General features: G+C 42.2%; 1 protein-coding gene across 2 annotated transcripts in view; it reads right to left on the reverse strand.

Annotated features, from left to right (window-relative positions):
• Positions 1 to 12,017: 12,017 nt before the first annotated feature.
• Positions 12,018 to 21,522, reverse strand: part of FAM81A (family with sequence similarity 81 member A) — a 114,597-nt gene continuing 105,092 nt past the window's right edge. For both annotated transcript variants that reach the window (XM_066276170.1, XM_066276171.1), the window contains exons 7-9: positions 19,646 to 19,781; positions 17,770 to 17,965; positions 12,018 to 14,322 (exon numbers count right to left, since the gene is read on the reverse strand). In XM_066276170.1, the coding sequence (XP_066132267.1) occupies positions 14,198 to 14,322; positions 17,770 to 17,965; positions 19,646 to 19,781 (457 nt within the window). In that variant the 3' untranslated portion in view covers positions 12,018 to 14,197. The remainder of the gene's footprint in view (positions 14,323 to 17,769; positions 17,966 to 19,645; positions 19,782 to 21,522) is intronic.

The following is a 21,522-nucleotide window of genomic DNA, read 5'->3' on the forward strand; positions in this document are numbered from 1 at the left end:
TAGATACTAAATGTACTTGTGTCATTTGCAATTCCTTGCCCTCCACATGCCTCCTATTCTGCGGAAGCATCCATTTGTCCCAGAGGAAACTGAGACAGTTACAGCAGGAATGCAGAGTTCATCTTCAGTTTTTTTGTTTGTTTGTTTTGTGACAGAGACAGAGAGAGACAGAGAGAGGGACAGATAGGAACAGACAGGAAGGGATATGAGAAGCATCAATTCTTCATTGCGGCACCTTAGTTGTTCATTGATTGCTTTCTCATGTGTGCCTTGACCGGGGGCTCCAGGAGAGCAAGTGACCCCTTGCTGAAGTCAGCAACCTTGAGCTCAGGCCAGCGACCTTGGACCTTGGGCTCAAGCTGGTGAGCCTTGCTCAAACCAGATGAGCCCGCACTCAAGCAGGTGACCTCAGGGTTTCAAACCTGGGTCCTCTGTGTCCCAGTCCGATGCTCTTTCCACTGCGCCGCCACCTGGTCAGGCCATATTCAGTTTTGAAACTCAGAATAAATACCTGAAAAGCACAGAAAGATAAATTCTAAAAGCCAGGCTTTGTTATAAGAAAACGAATTTTCTAAATTTCTCTAACTCCTAGTACTGGAATGGGCCATGGACTAGGCCTGGCTCCATGGCACTGAGGACAGCCCTCTCCGTCTGGTACCAAGCTCCACCACCACCACCACCACCACCACCACTGGGAGTGGGGAGGGTGAGACCGAGGGGAGGGCCATCCCGAGCTGAAGGAGAATAGCAAGCCCGGCTCTCACCCCAGAGGAGTATGAGGAGGAGAGAGGGAAGCTGACAGACATGCCCTCCCTTTCCTTCTGCTTGGGATGAAAAATGCACAGGACAGTTTGAGACAGCTGAGATCATAGTGGGGAGAACAGAGAAGGCTGAAGTCCCTACATGAAATTCAGCGTCTGGCCCTGCCTGGCATGGTTTGGGCAGCAGCACCGCCTCTGTCAGACCTGTGAGCTCCTGGCCAGGTCCCAGAGTGCCCACTGGGTGTGTGTGTGGGGGGGGGGTGGGTGCTGAAGGCCTGAGAGTGCTGCTGGACCAGCAGGGCCTGGGGCAAGGACAAAGGGACTTCATGGCAGATACACAGATCCCTCCCCTCTGCCCTGCTTTATTTTTTCCCAAAGTCCTGACCATCAACCACCATTTGGGATATTTACTTGCTTGTTTTCTCTCTCTACCTCCATCTTACATTAGAATTTAAACTCATGAAGGCAGAAATTTTGGTCTGTTTTGTTCACTGCCATATCCCAGCCAGTGCAGAGTTGGTGCTAACTCACTATCGTGGTTACAGCTTGTCTGTAGGACTCACCTGCAAAGCCCGCTTCAAACTTCTCGGGTACTCAGTTTCCTGTTCTAGAAAATGAGAGAGTTGAGTTCAGTGATCTCCAAGGGCCCTTCCACTAAGGCAGGGGTCTCCAAACTTTTTACACAGGGGGCCAGTTCACTGTCCCTCAGACCTTTGGAGGCCGGACTATAAAAAAAACTATGAACAAATTCCTATGCACACTGCACATATCTTATTTTAAAGTAAAAAAACCAAAAAACAAAATGGGAACAAATACAATATTTAAAATAAAGAACAAGTAAATTGACATCAACAAACTGACCAGTATTTCAATGGGAGCTATGAGCCTGCTTTTGGCTAATGAGATGGTCAATGTCGGGTTCCATATTTGTCACTGCTAGCCGTAACAAGTGATATGACGCGCTTCCAGAGCCGTGACACATGCTTCCCGCATCACCGGAAGTAGTACTGTACGTGAGTGACACCGCACTTTGCGGCGCAGCCACATACAGTGCTCTCTCACTGACCACCAATGAAAGAGGTGCCCCTTCCGGAAATGTGGCGGGGGCCGGATAAATGGCCTCAGGGGGCCACATGCGGCCCGTGGGCCATAGTTTGGGAACTCCTGCACTAAGGCATTTCTTGGTTCTGGCTTCTTCCTACTGAAACAGATTTCCTAGGAATTTCTATTCCTTCCACAAGGGGGCAGCAAGGGACAACGAATCCTAGAGGACTGGCAGGTGGCAGGTGAGTGCTCACACTTCTGTGATGACAAGTGAGGGACCATACCAACATCTTCACTCCCCACCCATCCCCACTACCCCGCCACTCTTCCTCTGAGTCTCTAGGAGGAGTTGATCCTTGTTTTCTTTGTGTCCCAGCCTAGTTCTAAAAATTGTTGCAAGTTTGAAAATTAAACAAAGCATGGCAACTAGAGATAAAAATAGACCAGAGACCATCTAAAGCAGTGGTAGTCAACTTGGTCCCTACCGCCCACTAGTGGGCATTCCAGCTTTCATAGTGGGCGGTAGCAGAGCAACCAAAGTATATATCAATAAAAAGATAGATTTAACTATAGTAAGTTGTTTTATAAAGATTTATTCTGCCAAACAGCGAAAATCCGACATAAAGTACTTGGTAAGTAATTATTATTATATGCTTTAACTTGCTGTAACTCTGCTTTATAAACTTTATAAAGTAAAGGTACTTTCCTACTTTATAAATCACCATTACTGTGGAACCGGTAGGCAGTTAGAAAATTTTACTAACAGAGATACAAAAGTGGGCAGTAGGTATAAAAATGTTGACTACCCCTGATCTAAAGCAATCAGACACACCTGAGATTAACTATTAGAATAATTGAGTACTAAATTTATCTCCGAATTTCTAGACATCTGAGCATAGCCAGGATTAGGACGAGGTGAATGAGGCATTCATCTCAAATGTCAAATGCAAGAAGGGGAGCGCCTAAAATCCTCAGTCATCAAGGTAAATAATATTTTAGTGCAATATTTCCAAAAATCCAAATTAACAAAAGAAATGCACAATGAACAAATTGTCAAAAATTTAAATAAAATTACATTAAAATTATATAGAGAGGCACCCATTTTTCTTTTTGTTTGGTTTCATAATGGCTCCACATGGCACAGTTGGATCTGGTCTTTATTTAGGGTTTGGTAATTTGATCATCATGTTTCATTTGGGGGGGGGTTTTGCATTATTTTTTATCCTTAAAAATTGCATTATTGTACATTAATGTATTATTTATCTTAATTACAGACTTTTAAGTTGTCCAAGGTAAGTATCTCACTCTGCCTCAGCCTAGCCCCAGACCTGCCAGGTCCCTCTCACTGGGGAACATCAGAATCACTCAAGGGTTCCATGGCCAACAACCCCTTCCAGGCAGCCAACATCCCTGGACTGTCCTTGTGTGAACCTGACAGACAGGCAGCCACCCGCTCCCCTTGGCGGACACATGTTGGCTCTTCCCTCCCGAGTCTGGCACCAGTTTCCAGATCCTCCTCAATATAGTGCTCCAGGCAACACTATCTACTGATCAGAGCTGACTAGTGAGACAAAAGCTCATAAATAAAGACCTGGGGAATCATCTCTAATAGGGACAACTGGCATAATGTTGTAGAGATGAGGCTGGAGGAAAATCCCGGTCCAAGCTCATTCCAGGCTGACGCACGAGAGAAGAGTTGTGGACAGAATTGAAAAGGTGAGGAAATTATTGCTCATGGCCAGGGCTGTCCACTAACCACATGGGGACACTTTGAGAACCACTGATCCAGACAGTATTCTGATCCAAACAGCTGTGAGATATTGAACAAATTACTTTATGTCTCAGGTGTTGGCTTATCTTGAAGCAAAATGGCAGCCTGGGCTTTGGAGGCAAATATAGATTCAGATCCCTCCTTCTTCATTAGTTAGATACATGAACATCCATAATCTGCTCCATCACAAAATGGAAATAATAGTGCATCAAACAGAGTGATTACAAAGATCAAATGTGATAAAGTATTCAGTATACTTTTAAAATTTTTATCAATGCATCAATCATTATTTATTCACGCAACAAAAATTTAATGAAGACCTACTACTGTATCTCCCCATGTATAAGACACACTTTTTTTGGGAAAATTTGGGGTCTAAACACTGGATGTGTTTTATACCAGTGGTCTCCAACCTTTTTTGGGCCATGGACCGGTTTAATGTCAGAAAATATTTTCACAGACCGGCCTTTAAGGTGGGACAGATAAATGTATCACGTGACCGAGACAAGCGTCAAGAGTGAGTCTTAGACGGATGTAACAGAGGGAATCTGGTCATTTTTTAAAAATAAAACATCGTTCAGACTTAAGTATAAATAAAACGGAAATAATGTAAGTTATTTTTTCTTTCTCTACAGACCGGTACCAAATGGCCCACAGACTGGTACCAGTCCACAGCCTGGGGGTTGGGGACCACTGTTTTATAGTGGTTGTAGATTTTTTTACTGGCATTTCCCGCTTTTTCATGCTTATTGTCTTTGGGCTCATTGTTTCACACTTGTTACCAGTAGGTTACATTTGCCATGTTCTGCCCAGATTAGGCTCAAAAAAGATTTTCATTCAGTGCTGAATTCAAGTTAAAAGTAATCCAGTTTGCAAAGTGAATGGAAATTGTGCTGCTGAACATAAGTTTGGTCCTCCTCCAACTGAGAAATCAATCCAAGATTGGCCACAGGAAGAAGAAACCCTACTGAAAATGCCACAGCAGAAGAAGACCATGAGAGGCAAGTCAGCAAAACGGCCTGATTTAGAGGGAATTGAAGATACAGATTGAAGAGCAAAGGGCAATTGGAATTCCTGTGTCCACAACAATGGTTCAGCAAGAGGCAAGAAGAATTGCTGATGAAAGAGAAGTTACTGATTCCAAAGAAGGACACAACTGGCACTTCAGGTTCATGAAACGGAATGGACTAAGTATGCGTACATACACCAGCCTTGCCCAAAAGATGTCTGAAAGCTATGAGCAGAAGGTCATCAAATTTCATCGTTTTGTTATTCAATGTCAGAAGACACATTAGTTTGAGTTGGGACAGGTTGCAAATATGGATGAAGTCCCCCTTCAATTTGATGTCCCAAGTAACAGAACTATTGATAAGGGGGTAAAACTGTAACTGTGAAGACAAGTGGACATGAAAAGAGCCATTATACAGTTGTTCTAACTTGTTGTGCCAATGGAACCAAGCTGCCTCCTATGCTGATTTTCAAATGCAGAACAATGCCAATAAAAGACATTCCTCGAGGAGTGATTGTCCACATCATGACAAGGGTTGGATGGATCAGGTTTGAGAAAGTTTGGAGAAGGAGTCCAGGTGGGCTCTTATGCAAACCTGCCCTATTGGTGCTTTGATCAGTTTAGGGCACACATAACAAAAGCACAAAGAAGTTTGCTGCAGAGCAAAAAACAAAATATGCCATCATACCTGAAGGCTTGACATCCCAGCCTCAACCACTTGATGTCAGCATTAACAAACCCTTCAAAGCTGCCATGAGAGATGAATGGAACCAATGGATGAAGTCTTCTGAGGACAATTTGACACCAGCAGGAAGAGTGAAGAAACCAACTATAGGAGAAGTTTGTACCTAGGTGAAAAGATCCTGAAATAATATCAAGATTGAGATCATTGTCAAGTTATTTAAGAAGTGTGGCAATTCAGATGCCATAGATGGAACTGAGGTTGAGACAATATATGAAGACACTGATTCGTCATCAGACACAGATGAAGACAAGCTACTGGATGGGAGTTTTGACAGTGATGAGGAATTGTATGAATTTTATGATGAATAAAACTTAAGTTCAACAACTTTATGTAATTTTTTTTTCAAATTTTGGGCCCCAAAGTTAAGGAGCATCTTATATATGGGGAAATACAGTATATGCTACACTTGATGTAGTTCTTTTATCCAATAATAGCTTACATTGCAGCACTTGCATCCGCCCCACCCCCACCCCAGGCAGCACTGGTCAATGTCTAGGGACATCCATGGTAGTCATGACTGAGGGATGCCCCTGGCACTGAGTGCCTAGGGCCAGGGTTGCTGCTCAGAACCTCCGGTGTCCAGGCAACCCTCACAGAGAATGACCCGACCCCAATGTCAACTGTGCAAGGGAGAGAGACTCTGAGTTACAGTTACTGTCCTCTTTGAATGCTGGTATTATCTTGTCCTTGGCCCCCAGATCTTTATTATTTGCACTTTAATCCCTCTAGGGTGGATCTTTAAGGGGTTTGTTAGGTTGGCTTGTCTTCAGTGATCCAGGAATGGTATTTGCTCAGCCTCTGCCATGGAGGCACTGTGCCAGGGCGGTCACAGCTGGTGGACCGAGTAGGTGAAATCTGACTCTGGGACTTCTCTCTGCCACCCCCTTACCCCCACTTAGGACTCTCAGGAGCCCCACTTCCCTTGAGATAGAATTCTTCCTCCTCCTCTTATGAAAACCTTGAGAGAGAAAACTGCACATACCCATCGGATCAGTCCCGGGAGAGTCTTGATTGCCCCGCTCAAACACTTCAGCCAACCGCTGCCTTCTTTTCACCCCCACCTTTGCCTGCAGCCCCCACCCCCACCCATACCACCTCAGTATACATTTTATAATAATTTTCTGCTCAGAAAAGATGCATATTAAGTAAGTTTATATATACTGAGTGTCCTCAGGTTACGACACAGTTCCATCTTTACGACAATGACATAACCTGAAATTTTGGTGTAAGTCAAAACACACCCTAGCCTAAGTCACTTACCTATCCTAACACAGTTGTAAACTCATAATCTAGAACATAAAAACACAACTAAGCCACAGGAAGAGGAAAAGGACATAAATATACTGTACTGGACACTGTATTGTAGTAACAGAAAAAATGACAAAAAATGAGTGTAAAAAATATTCCTTACCTTTATCCCTGTGGTTGGCTTGCACACTGGAAGGGGCATTGCAAGGTAGCAGAGAGTGACCTATTGGGAGGAGGGAACTGGAGAGGCAGGAGAACCTGCAGAAGGAGCTGGAGATACTGGGTCAGGTGAATCAGGATTGCCTAAGGAACATGCAGGAGACGCTGGAGATGAATCTACTTGTACTACAGGTGTTTCATCTCCAGAAGCAGCTGATGTAGAGGGTACAGGATCTGCTGCATACCTTCTTAAAAAATTGTTCTGGGTTAGTCTGGAAGGTTGATGACTTTTCTTCCAGAATCTGTCTATAGCATTGCAAAGCATCTGTAACAGCTCTGTGGACCTTACTAAATCTCTCATCACTGGGGTTCTCAGCCTGAAATTCTGCCAACCCATTCTCCACCATAGGAAATCCTTCTGCCAAACCCTTGGTAGCAAATCTCTCAGGTTCTGGGGTTTCTATCTCTTCCTCTTCAATCAGCTGCTTCTCCAGCTGAATGAGGTCCTCAGCAGACAGCTCCTCTCCAGGTGATGCCAGTAGCTCTGTGACACCCATCATGATGGTTTTCCTCTTTTACGAAGCACTACCACCTGAAGATTCTGACTTTCATTTAGGAGCCATGATAAGGGCCAAAAAGTTGCCAAAGCAACACAAACAGAACACTTGTGCTTTTAACAGTCTAAAATGGCGTAGGTAAGCATACTGGGGGACGCCAACTCCCTCACTCATATGCTGCTTTATTGCGTGTTCTTCCACTGCGCACAACCAAACTCCCAATAGTTTGTCCACATAGTCCATAAGTACGATGCCAATGGTGTAAGCCGAAACCCTCATGTCTCAATTTCTTTAAATTTTTAGGGGAGTAAGCACCATGAATTTGAAACGTCATATGTCGAGACTGTTGTAACCCAAGAACCCCCTGTATATATATATATGTCCATGCAATTTGTAGAACAACAAGAAATAAGCATTTCCACAAAATAATTCTGTCAAGATTCCCAGTGCTGGTGTATTGGTTGCCTGAAGCTGCATATAACAAACAAACCCAAAATGCAGTGACTTTCAACACACATTTGTGACCTCAGTTTCTGTGCATCGGATGTGGGCGTGGCTGAGTGGGGTGTCTCTGGCTCGACGTCTCTCTCGTGAGGTGAATGTAAAGCCAATAGGACTGCATTCTCATCAAAGCTTGACTTGAGGTCTGGGGAATCCAATTCCTTTTTTCTTTTTGTGGTAAGATATGCATAAAATTTATCATTGTAACCTTTTTAAGTGGACATACACTTCAGTGGCATTAAGTACATTCACACTGTTGTGCAACCATCACCAGAATGTTTTCATCTTCCCAGCTGAAAATCTACCCACTAAACACTAACTCCTATCCCTACCCTAACCCCCAGTCCCTGGCAACGATCATACTACTCTCTGGCTCTGTGAATTTGGCTACTCTACGTACCTCATGTAAGTGAAAACATACAGTATTTGTCCTTTGGGGACTGGCTTATTTCACTTAGCTTGATGTTCATGTTATAGCATATTTCAGAATTTGCTTCCTTTTTATGGCTGAATAGTATTTATTCCATTGTATGTATATGCCATGTTTGTTTATCCATCCATCCATCAGTGGACATTTAGGTTGCTTGTACTTCTGGCTGTTGTAAATAATGCTGTAATGAACATGTGTGTGTGACTGTACCATTTCATTTCCAGCGACTGGACTGAGGTCCTCAGTTCCTTGCCACACCACATGGCCCCATCAATTATGCTGCTTACATGGCAGCTTGCCTCCCCCAGCACAAGAGAGAGAGAGAGAGAGAAAGTAAGTGAAAGACATTACTTCTGTCATTCTATTAATAAGAAGCCCATTATTAAACCCATTCCACACTCCAGGGGAGGGGCGTGCACAGTGGGGTGAATACTAGGAGTTGGAGATCATTGGGAGACATTTTGGAGACTGCCTATCACAGCCAGAATCTTGACTCTAATAATCAAATGGGTCTGCTATGCAGATATCTATATAAAAAAATACTTAGCTAGAAAAGCCCTTAAACTCTGGATTTATGTGGATGATAAAAAGTTTTTGAGATTAACAACCCAAACAGAGAATGAGAACTATAACTTACTACATGTGATCACAATTGTAATTACATACAGTGGGTCGTAAAGTCATGGTGCACTTTTGACTGGTCACAGGAAAGCAACAAAAGATTATACAATAGAAATGTGAAATCTGCACCAAATAAAAGGAAAACCCTCCCAGTTTCTGTAGGATGATGTGGCAGCATGTGTGCACGTGCAGATGATGATGTAACACCATGTATACAGTGGAGCAGCCCACAGCCATGCCAGTCGAGATGTGGATGGTACAGAGGAAAGTTCAGTGTGTTCTGTGGCTCACTAAATTCATATCCGTGACCAAAGTGCAACATGAATATCGGCGCGTTTATAAGGAAGCGCCACCACATAGGAATAACATTACTCGGTGGGATAAGTAGTTGAAGGAAACCGGCAGTTTGGTGGAGAAACCCCATTCTGGTAGGCCATCAGTCAGTGACGAGTCTGTAGAGGCTATACGGGATAGCTACCTAAGGAGCCCTAAAAAGTCTGTGTGTGAGCCCACATCAAACTGCACTGAATAGATATGAAACTGGGAGAGTTTCCCTTTCATTTGGTGCAGATTTCACATTTCTATTGTCTTCTATTGCTTTCCTGTGACCAGTCAAAAGTGCACCATGACTTTACGGACACACTGTATATATATTTCCATTGATTTGAGAGAGAAGACATAGAAAGAAGCATCATTTCATTGTCCCACTTAGTTGTGTCTTTATGGATTGCTTCTCGTACATGCCCTGTTCAGGACTTGAACCAGCGACCCTAGGATCAAGCCAGCAACTACAGGATTGAACTGGCAATGTCAGTGCTCTGGGACAATGCTCTATCCACTCTGCAACCAGCCAGGACTAATTCTGTATATTTAATGGCACTTATCCCATGGGATTCTGAATTCACCTGCCAGTTTTTCCTTACTACAAAGCCAACAATTGTCTGCATGTGACGCACACCTTTGTCAGTCCCTCCAGCTGCACACTGGCTCTTTCAGGCTATACGAACCAGCCTCAAATGCAAGGCCATTCAGACCCAGCCCAACTGTTCTGTATCTCATTTCCCAACTTGGACTCTGGGCTCTGCACCCTCAGCTTCCATATCAACCTTAATCCCTCCTGATGTGGAGTTTGTCCTTTCTCCAGCCCTGATCCCACCTGTCCCAGCCCTCTCAAAGCTGGTTCCTCCAATGGTGTACCCCATCCCAGGCTCAGGCCTGGGGAGGCCATGCTGGCTCCAGTGATGAGACTAGCCTGAGGGTCTGCCCGCCCTTGCCCACATTCAGGGACTTCTCCTCTGGTCCAGTCTACTTATCTCTTCATCCAAGCTCTATCACCCTTCCATGTGCCTCTGGATGAAATACGTTTTCCTTAGAGCTTATAGTCACTTCCCAAACATGGTCCCAGCAGATAATGGGGCACTTTGGACCAAGACATGGATCCCATATATTTTCTATGTCATACCATTAATATCTCCTCCCCACAGCCCATCTTTTATCATTTGATACCCAGTACTGAATAAACTATTTCAGTATTTTGAAAATTATCAAGTAGATTTATTTATTTATTTATTTTAAAGACTTTATTGATTTCAGAGAGAAGAGAAAGAGAGAGAAGAGGAGAGGAGCAGGAAGCATCAACTCCCATATGTGCCTTGACCAGGCAAGCCCGAGGTTTTGAACCGGCAACCTCAGCATTCCAGACTGACGCTTTATCCACTCCACTGCGCTGCCACATGTCAGGCCAAGTAGCCTCCTCTTTATATTATGATGTCCATTTTAGAGATGAGAAAACTGAGACTCAGAGAGATTAGGAGAACTGCTTAAGGTCACACAGCTAAAAGAGGGCAGTGACAGAAACAACTTCATTACTATTGAGTTTCCAGGATGTCATGAGTGGTTTGTCTTATTTTCAAGCTGAAAGCCTAGTGAGACAACCACAGTTTGAGGGAGCTGCCTTTCTGATTCTGCTCTGTACTCACCCAATACAACCAATCCCAGTCCACTGCCCAGGAGAGCCTAAGCTCAGCACCTGTGATCTATATTCCTGTGGCACCAACTGACACCCCCCTCCCCCACCTCAACTGATACAACCAAAGGAAGACATCTGACCTAAGCAAAGCTAGTAAGATTGCCTCTCTTAGGTATTTGAAATTAAGGTATTAAAAAGCAAAGGGAGGCCCTGGCCAGTTGGCTCAGCGGTAGAGCGTCGGCCTGGCGTGCAGGAGTCCCGAGTTCGATTCCCGGTCAGGGCACACAGGAGAAGCGCCCATCTGCTTCTCCACCCCTCCCCCTCTCCGTCCTCTCTGTCTCTTTCTTCCCCTCCCGCAGCCAAGGCACCATTGGAGCAAAGATGGCCCGGGCACTGGGGATGGCTCTGTGGCCTCTGCCTCAGGCACTAGAATGGCTCTGGATGCAACAGAGTGACACCCCAGAGGGGCAGAACATCGCCCCCTGGTGGGTATGCCGGGTGGATCCCGGTTGGGCGCATGCGGGAGTCTGTCTGACTGCCTCCCCGTTTCCAGCTTCAGAAAAATGAAAGGAAGGAAGGGAGGGAGGGAGGGAGGGAGGGAGGGAGGAAGGAAGGAAGGAAGGAAGGAAGGAAGGAAGGAAGGAAGGAAGGAAGGAAGGAAGGAAGGAAGGAAGGAAGGAAGGGGACTCAGATGGCAGAATCTTAAGGTCATATAGAGATGAGGCTAGAGTCAGTGGCCTGGCAATTCAGGTATGTGGGAAGCCAGGATGTATCTTTAGAGGTAGTGTACTGGTTAAGAGCCCAGGCTGTAGAAGTAGACTGTCTGGTTTGAATCCTGCCTCCCACTTACAGTACTCAAGTCACTGTTATTATAATGAAGTGAGTTAACACACATCATGGAGCACCATGTGCAGACAGCTCCCACTAGGAACTGCTGGCTAGCTAGCATTATCCCAGAGGCCAGAAGGCGCCTGGAGGACCCCCAGATAGAGCAGCTCCCCAGGACTGTACAGGTCCCAGCACGTGTGCCTGAGGACTTCGAGCACCTCATCTCACCACCCCAGGGTTTCCACAGAGAGAGAGAGAAGGAGCGCTTCCTATGGCATTTTACTGAGTTAAATTTTTACCTCACACTAAAAGAGTTACAAATCATACACCACAGTTATTTGGAAATTTTATTCTTTTTATTGCAAATTTCTGGTAAAGGAAAGAACATGGAAGCTGATTCTCATTTAAACTTTGGTGATAAGAACTGGCTCACAACCTCCCCAGTGCGTGAATCACCAGGGCCTTTGATACACACTGATGCCTGCGTCCCACTTCCCGGAGGCTCTGACTTCATGGGTCTGGGGGCAGCCTGGGCACCAGCAGCTCTGTGAACTCCCCAGCAGATTGAGACACGTAGCCACGGGGAAGAACCCCTGCCAGAGCTCAAGACATGAAGTTGGCAGCGTCGAAAGCACCTGAGCAACTCAGCAGACAGCCAAGCGTCACCGGCTCATGTCACGCCCTCTAGCTGTCTCCAATTGGTGTCCTCTATCCCCCTCTTCCCATGTGTCACTTGGGCTGACACCTCTCCCCCAGGAGAGAGAGGCTGGAGGGGCCGTGGCTCTCTGTGCTGTGGCTTGTGCTTAAAACTTAGAAAACTGAACTAAAACACGGTCACTCTATCACAAAAAAAAAAAAAAAAAAAAAAAAAAAAAATCACTTTCTGATTGCAAAGGAGCATTAACCTTTTTTTTTTTTTTTCCATTGGTAAGTGGAAATAGTCTTCCTATCTTGGAATGTAAAGATTTGTAACAGAATAAGGAAATATGTATTGGATGACATATTCCTTATATAACTTTTCAGGTCCGAATTTTAAAAAAAAAAATTATTTTTGGCAAGCCATTGAGGGTAAAATATTATCTACTATAGCAGCATATTTTAAATGGGTAAACAGTAGTAGCCAGTTAGATAGTTCATTTATGATTTATTCTAAAAATAGAAAACATTTTGATTTTCCTGAGTCCTTGGCAAACAAATGAAAGGTTTTAAAATTTTTAAAGTATTCCTGTTTTCTTTCTTCTGGGCACCCGCACAGTTTAGAACGGTGTGTGTCCTGTTACCAGTTTTTACATACACAGGTAAACAGACAGCACTGGAGCCAAAATTCAATGACTAATTCAATATGACGACTGAAAAGAAAACACCTATCATCTACAAAGTTGCTTAAAATGAAAGTTTCTTGACAGTGTTATAAATGCAATATTTGATTCTCTGTCCATACAAAAGTATGAATTTGTATTTCATTATTAATATTAAATGGTTAATTTCTTAACAGTGACAAAGTTTAGAATTTAAAAAATACATAGGATTCCATTTATACATCATAATTCCAATAATTCCCATGCCTTCTATTTTGTCCACAAAACTTTTGGAGGGTACAGTGCACTGATGTGATAAAAACCAAGGCACAAGAATACAGTAAATGTACATAAACCTTAGCACTTGGTTCCAATTTTGGAAACATTTAGAGGAGATCAAAAGCCTAAAAAATTCTCATATCCTATTATGATTAATGAACAATTATTTGTGCAATAAACAGACTATTAACCACCATTTCAATATTAAATATATGGCTATCACTATACTGGCTATGGATAATTGAAAAAAAGTTTTCAATATTAAAACCTAGTATAACTAGGTGGCCAATGTAGATATTGTGCCTTGAGTTATCTAGATAATTGTCTCAACTTTCCACTTTATTGAGTAATCCATATGGAAGTTATCAATTTTTAAACTACTCATTATATAAGTGGTGGATTTTATTTCCAAATGTTAAGTCCCTTCACCTTACAAAAGACAAAAGATTTATAAGAAGATAACCAATATAAGAAATTAGCAGACAACAATAACAAAATCCAAATATGGAGTCAAAGGTTGAATTCTAATCTATCAGGGCATTCTCTTCATTCAGGGTGAAGAGCAACACATTTCTGTGACAATTCATTAGTTTCCTAATTTAAAAAACTACCGTGACATTTTCAAAATAGTAAGGTCTTGGCTAGAGCATCAAACACTGAAGGAAAAGTAAGTCTTTTCATTCATAAAATGAAGGGGGATAAAAAAAAGTCTCTCCAATTCAGGGAGTGGGGGGGGGGAGGATATCCTATTGAATTTAGAGAAGTGAAATAAAGTGGTAAAAATTGTATTTAATACTTTTAAAGATAGAGTGTTTTCAAGACTCAAGGTAAACATTTAGACCCATGAAAACACATTTCCTGGCACATGCACGCCATGAATAGGACAATCCCAAATGCCACAACAACCTGGCTACAGACGTGTCTAGCTCCCAGACCCACTCGAAAAACCACCTCTGAGGTCCTTGTCCCAATTCCCTTCACATGGTAACCTCCGGCTTCTGCATCTGTTGGATTTGTTTCTGCAGCTGGTCCTTGTCCAGTTTCATCTTGGCTTCAAGAACTTGCCTGAGGGATCCTATGCTTTCATAGATGGCTGTAAACCCTTTAAGAAGAGGTAAATTTCACAAGGGTTAATATTTAAGAAACAAACAAACAATGCTGTATCAGATTTCACAGCATACAGTCATAGTTGATTTGTACAAAAATTAGCAGTACATGCTAAAACTACTAGAGTGAAACTTTGATGGGGAACAGTCTAGTTACTTAAGTTTCATAGTATCTTCCCTACAGTTTACTTTTTAATTATAAAGGGGAAAAGGAACTATGACAATGGATAAATCTAGAAGTTAGACTTTAACCAAGTGATCAAAGCTAACTTCACCAATACTGGGAGAAACCAACATCATGTACCCCTGATACATGGGAAGAACATATTACTTCTGTGGCATTTCTGTCCAAAACTTACAACCTGAATCTAATTGAAAGGAAGAAAAAAAGACCCAAACTGCAGGCCAGAAAATACTGGCCTGTATTTGTTAATGATATCAACATTACTGAGGAACTGACTCATATTAAAAAAGACTAAATAAAGAACCATGATAACTGAATATGATGTGTGATTTCAGATTGGAACCTAGACCAGGGAAGGTTTGATATATAGAAAACAATGGTGGAAGTTGAAAACTTAATATTGATTGGTATTTCACCAATATTACACTGAACTATAGTGATTGAGGAGAATGTCCTTGTTCTTAGGTATACAGCTTAAACTAATAAAGGGTTAAAAAGTCATCAAAACTTCTATAATAGCCCTAGCCGGGTAGCTCAGTTGGTTAAAGCATCATCCTGATGTGCCAAGGTTTGGGTTTGATCTCTAGTCAGGGCACATACAAGAATCAACCAATGAATATGTAACATAAATAAGTGGAATAACAAATCAATGTCTCTCTTTCTCTTTCTTAAATCAATAAACAACAACAAAAAAACTTCTATAATATACTCCCAAGTGATTTAGAAAAAAAGCATACTCATACACACCGACATATAAACACAAACACATACATTTAGAGAGAGAAACAAACAGATTAAGTAAATTTCCAAAATATTAACAATTGGTTAATCTAGATGAAAAATATAGTTTTTGGACTATTCTTACAGTTTTTCTAACTTTGTAATTATTTCAAAATAAAGAGATTGAAAATGAAAAAATTCCCCATCGAAAGAACATTTCGTACTATTTTGTATTCCTTTTTTTTCTTTTTTCTTTTTTTAGCAATGGGGAGGTAGACAGAGAGAGACAGGAAGAGAGAGAGAGATAAGAAGCATCAACTTGTAGTTGCATCATTTTATTCATTGATTGCTTCTCATATGTACCTTAACCAGAGATGTCCAGTCTAACCAGTGACCCCTTGCTCAAGCCAGTGACCTTTGGGCTCAAGAAAGCAACCATGGGGTCATGTTGATGATCCTATGCTCAAGCTGGCAACCCCGTGCTCAAGCTGTTGAGCCTGCGCTCAAGCCGAGGACCCTGGGGTTTCGAACCTGGGACCTCAGCATCCCAGGTTGATTCTCTAACCACTGTGCCAACAGCAGTCAGGCTCTCGTTGGTTTTTAAAATAAATGAAAGGTGTCATCTTCATTAGTAAATTTAGAATTTTCTCAGAAAATTTTCTTTATGTGGCAATTCATGAAAAACAGGTAACATTACTTATTAAAAATACTGCTCTTATTGAATGGAAAGATATAGCATATTATTAAATAAAAGAATAGGTTATAAAATAGCATGTATAGCATAAAGTTTTATATGAAAAAGCACATATATGTATGTCCTATATATATAGAAAGATATATATTAAAATGACCTTTGGGTGAAAGAAGGTATGAATATTCTTTAAAATATTTTGTGCTTTATGATTTTCTATTAAGACACTCATTGGGCCCTTGCCAGTTGGCTCAGTGGATAGAGTGTCAGTCCAGCATGTGGACATCTCAGGTTCGATCTCCGGTGAGGGCATACATGAGAAGCAGCCATCTGCTTCTCTTCTTCTCTTCTCCACCATCTCCCCCTTTTCTCTCTCTTCCCCTCTCACAGCCAGTGGCTCCACTGGTTCAGGCCTCAGCCCTGGGCACTGAGGATAGCTTGGTGATCTGAGTGTTGGCCCCAGGTGCTAAGGATAGCTCAGTTGATTCAAGCATCGGCCTCAGACAGGGGTTGTCGGGTGGATCCCAGTTGGGTGCATGCAGGAGAGTCTCTCTATTTCTCCTCTTCTCATTTAATAAATAAATAATAAAGAAATGCATTGGTTTTGCAAGAAAAATATTTTTAATTTAAAAATGGTTCATATGCATTTCATATTAGGTACTAAATATTAACAACCTCAATGTATGTTGATTAAATGATAATAAATTCACTCGGGAAATGATATAAAGTTAAACAGATAAAATATTTAAATACCATAGTCCTAACAGCCCAAAGACCAAGAAAAAAAATTCACTTTTATCTTTATAAGATCTTCAATTCATAAATTTAGTTAAATAAATTACTTAAATAAAATAATAAACTTTGGTGGTAACAACATTATTCTTGGAATAATTAAGTACTTTTATCTCCATGCAACCAAAACACAACAAATAATTCCACAGAAGAAAACTATGGAATCAGGGAATTGGAAGAAGCTTAGGAGATAACGTAGTCCCCCTGCTCACACTACAGGCTGTTTTCTCTTTCCTGCCATGATCAACTGACTTCTATCGAATACTTTCAGTGACAAAGAGCCCTCAAGCTCACAAAGGCACCAGTGTCTGTTTAGGACCCATTAATTGAGGATACATTAAGTCCTCACTTAACAATAGGTTCTTCGACTTTAAGCAAAAAAAATAATTTTACCACAAGCTAATTGGCATAAATAAGAGTTAAGTTCCTAGGGCATCTCATCAACATTCTAACGAAATGAAACGGAATGAAATGACCTTATTTGAGGACCTACTGTACTTCTTCCTATATTGAGTTAAAATCTGTCTTCGGATAACTTCTACTTATTGGTTTCAGTTCTGTATTTCTGACTCAGCATGTAAATCGAATCCCTCCTTTCCCGACAACACTTCAGAACTTGAAATCAGCTCTAACATTTTCTGCTACACAAGTGTGAATTAACGGGCCCTGTTGACTTCTAAGTAGAGGAAAACCATTCATTGCCACGGTGGTATACTGCCAGAAGTATGAAAGAAATATGTGCTCATTTCTGAGACATGTTGACCTTGGCTATGAACAGAAAAGAATCCGTAGTCAGCACTAAAGAAAGTGCACATCAACTGCAAGCCACCCAATTTGCATTTTGCTTGCCTTTCCCTTATGGTGGCTCTTTGTGTCCTTGGAATTAAAATGTTTTAGTTCAATACAGCATAGTATAGCTGCTCAGAAAATCATCTAAGGACATTTCACTGGCCTTACCATTAGCCAGGTTCATAGGCACTTGTAGGGGAATACTAATTAATTGGTTTTTAGGTCAAATAGAAAGTGAACCGTGAGAGCCATGTCCTTTCCGCCTACCCGCATCGACGTCGGCCTTCATTTCCTTCATGCCCTCGTTCATCTGGAGCTCCAGCCTGCTGATGCGCCCGTGCACCTTCTCCTCCTCCTGCTTTGTTCTCTGTGCTTCCATGTGCTTCTTTTGATTCTCTTCTATTTTGTCAAGTCTGGCCGACATCTGGCTGAGCTTCTTGTCCGTGTCCCTTTCACTGGCTCCCTGAGACCCATAATAAAAATTATACTTGATTATCCTAAAAAGAAAGTCTGGATGGCTTTTGCATCAGCTCTAATGTCATTCAACACGTCTGCAGGGAACAGAATTGCAGAGGTTGCTAGTTGGTCACCCTAGTATCCATTATCTTTTCTTTCCTTACCATACCCCCAATTTACAGCTGGATATAATGCCACCCAGAATAGAGACGACATTTTTCACTATCTTCTGAGTTTGGGATGGCCATGTGATTAAGTTGTGACCAATGAGATGCAAGTTCAAGTGTATGTGGCAGCTTCCAGGAAAAGTTAAAAGACAGCTGAGGCATAACCTTGCCCTTTCCTTTTTTCTTCTTTTCTGAAATTCAGACATAATGACTTAAACTCTAACAACCTTCTTGAACTATGAGGACAAGGGTCACTCTCTAGGATTGGCAATTAAGCCCAAAGGATCCTGGATCACTGAGAACTGACATGCCACCACATCAGCCCTGCAGTTCCTACACCCAGACATCTTCAGTGTAAAAGAGAAATAAGCTTCTATCTTTATCTTATTAAAGCCACCATTATCCTGGGGTTTACTATTAGTCACTAGACCACTCCACATGCATTAGCATGAATCTAAGTGAATCAATCAGTAGGTCTGATGAAAATATGAAGGACACCTAAAAAATAATACAGAAAACCTTCCCTTCCTTTCCCTTCCCTTTCTTTCCTTTCCTTTCCTTTCTCTTCCCTTCTCTGCCCTGCCCTGCCCTGCCCTGCCTTTCCTCCCCTCCTCTCCCCTTTGTCTCCCCTCCTTTCCCCTCCCCTCCCCTCCCCTTCCCTTCCCTTCCCACTATGCTTCATTTTTACAGGACTCTGTGTCTGCAGGTGAGCTTTGGAGGCCAGGACTACAAACTCCAAGCTGTAAGTGGGCTATGGCATGACAAAGCCCTCACAATGCTGTTTGATGCAGAGTCTGCAATTCAACAGCTGGGCATTGAGAGAGCAGAGCCAGGGATGTAAACTCCACCAGTCACTGCTGCTTCATCCAAGTCCCACAGGAAGAAGCAGGGCAAGAAAAGAGAAGGGAGAGGGAGATGCTCAGGCCAATTAACCAAACCAAAAAAATTGCCTGCCAAGTACCAGTTTTAGAGTACTGACTTTGAATAGTACATATGCAAGGCTTTCTCAATCTGGTTTTGAGCAGCTCTGCAGATCTTAGTCCTGTGGGAGTGTGGGGTAAAAGGAGAAGGAAGCTGGAAAAGAGAACTGGGTTCTCTTCCCATGCTGCACCGTCTCATACTGTGGTTCTAGTGGAGCGAATGGCCTAGAGATAGAACGCTCGCCAAGACCGTTCGTACCAGATCATGAAATTAAAACAAGCGAGGCTGAAGTTTGTAACTTTTATTTAGAAACGCAGATGGACAATCTGGTTCATTAAGATCTTCACTTAAATTTATCTTAGCTGAAAGTATTAAAATTTTCTACTTAGTTTTTGTTAACCAAAACAAAGTGCTCCATCTCTTTATAACAAATGCAAAGAATCAATGTAGACCATGGAAATGGGTTATAATGCAAGATTCACTGAACAGCTTAATATGGTGCTAAGTAAATCAATGTTAGATTATAGGTATTACTTACTCAAACACTACAGACCCCCACCACGTAATTTACCATGTCATTGCTGAGCACCAATACCTACACTGCTTTCCTTCACCACCAAGGAAAGCTGGTCGATTTTCTGTAAAAGGTCTTTTTCTATCCGTTCTTGTTCCTGTTGCAACCAATCCCGTGCTGATAAAATCTGGTTACTGAGTTCCTCAACTGTACCTTTAAATCTAAAATAAAAAAAGTCAGCAAGTTGGATGTAAAACAATTTAAAAATGACATCAAACACCCTCCATCTCTGACTATCAAATTTCTCAGAACTATGTCAGCATTAAGCTGAATTCACTCAGGATTCCACGCTTACCTTCTTCAGAAATGTGTTTAGCGCTATTTCGGGAAGGGAGGGAAGGAGGGGGACAGGATATGACAGAAAAGCACTGATGATGCTTCCTGCACACGTGGGCACTGAGCTGTCACCGAGTCACACAAGACACCAGGGGCTAATCTCCACAGTTCAGAGGGCCCCCCAGTGCTCCTGGCTCAGAGGATAGTATGCTGGCTCCCCATCCCCCTGGGCTCTTCTTCCTTCCCCGTTATCTCCCAGAACTGGGCCTGCCTCCCTTTCTCTCTAATGTTTTCCCAATTTCTCTTGCCCCCATACAGATATTTTCTAATTTAAATAAAAAAGAAAACTGAAAGAATAAAAAAACCCAACAATACTCCATTCACCTGACCCTCTCCCCTTCCAGATACCTTAAAATCACACTTTACACTTGCTGCCTTCCCTTAATTATTTTTTATTATTTTTATCATGAAATGTAATAAAAGTACAAAAGACTACATGTGACTTAAATAATAATAAAATAAACACCCATTGTGGTAAAAGTCCCTAATTACCTGCAATATCTGTTTGCCTCTTCTTCCCTATTAAGAAACCCTTAAATATAAAATGGTGTACATAGCTGCCTAGCCAGAGACATTTCCCAGCCTTCTTTGCAGTTAGGTGCGGTCACAGACTAAGTCGGGCAATGCGACACATGTAGAAGTGATAAGTACAACATCCTGGCCATTAGAAACAAAGCTCCTTGGCCTTACCTGGGCAGGAAGCCCCACCAGCAGTTCTGCCTGTAGTCTTTTCTAACTAGGAAGAGTGACCACAAATCATAGCAGCTTTACTGAATTCATTTATTCTAACAGTTTTTTGATAGTCTTCAGAGTTTTCTATACGTAAGATCATGTCATCTACAGATATGGATAACTTTACTTTTTTTTCTCTTTTTTGTGTCTTCTTCTTGCCTAATTTCTCTGGCTAGGACTTCCAGTACTACAGTGAATAGACGTGGTGAGAGTGGGCACCCTTGTCTGGTTTCTGATCTTAGAGAAAAAATTTTTTGGATTTTTATCAGAGTATGATGTTACCTGTGGGGTTGTGATATATATATAGCCTTTATGTTAAGGTACACTCCTTCTTTACTTTTTTTTTTTAAGTGAGAGGAGGGGAGATAGAGAGACAGACTCCTGTATTTGCCCTGACCAGGATCCACCCAGCAACCCCTATCTGGGACCGATGCTCAGAAAACCAAGCTATCCTCTGCCTGGGGACAATGCTCAGGATCAAGTGAGCCACTGGCTGTGAGAAGGAAAGAGAAAAAGAGGGAGAAGAAGGGAAGAGAAGCAGATGGTCATTTCTCCTGTGTGCCCTGACCAGAACGTCCACGCCAAGCCAATGTTCCAACCACCAAGCCAACTGGCCAGGGCCTAGGTACACTCCTTCTCTATTCCATTTGTTGAGAATCTTTTTTTTTTTTTTTTTTTTTAATAAATTTTTATTAATGGTAATGGGATGACATTAATAAATCAGGGTACATATATTCAAAGAAAACATGTCTAGGTTATTTTGTCATCAAATTATGTTGCAAACCCCTCGCCCAAAGTCAGATTGTCCTCCGGCACCCTCTATCTAGTTCTCTG

This window comes from Saccopteryx bilineata, chromosome 4 (genome assembly GCF_036850765.1).
Source record: "Saccopteryx bilineata isolate mSacBil1 chromosome 4, mSacBil1_pri_phased_curated, whole genome shotgun sequence".
Taxonomy (NCBI): Eukaryota; Metazoa; Chordata; class Mammalia; order Chiroptera; family Emballonuridae; genus Saccopteryx; species Saccopteryx bilineata.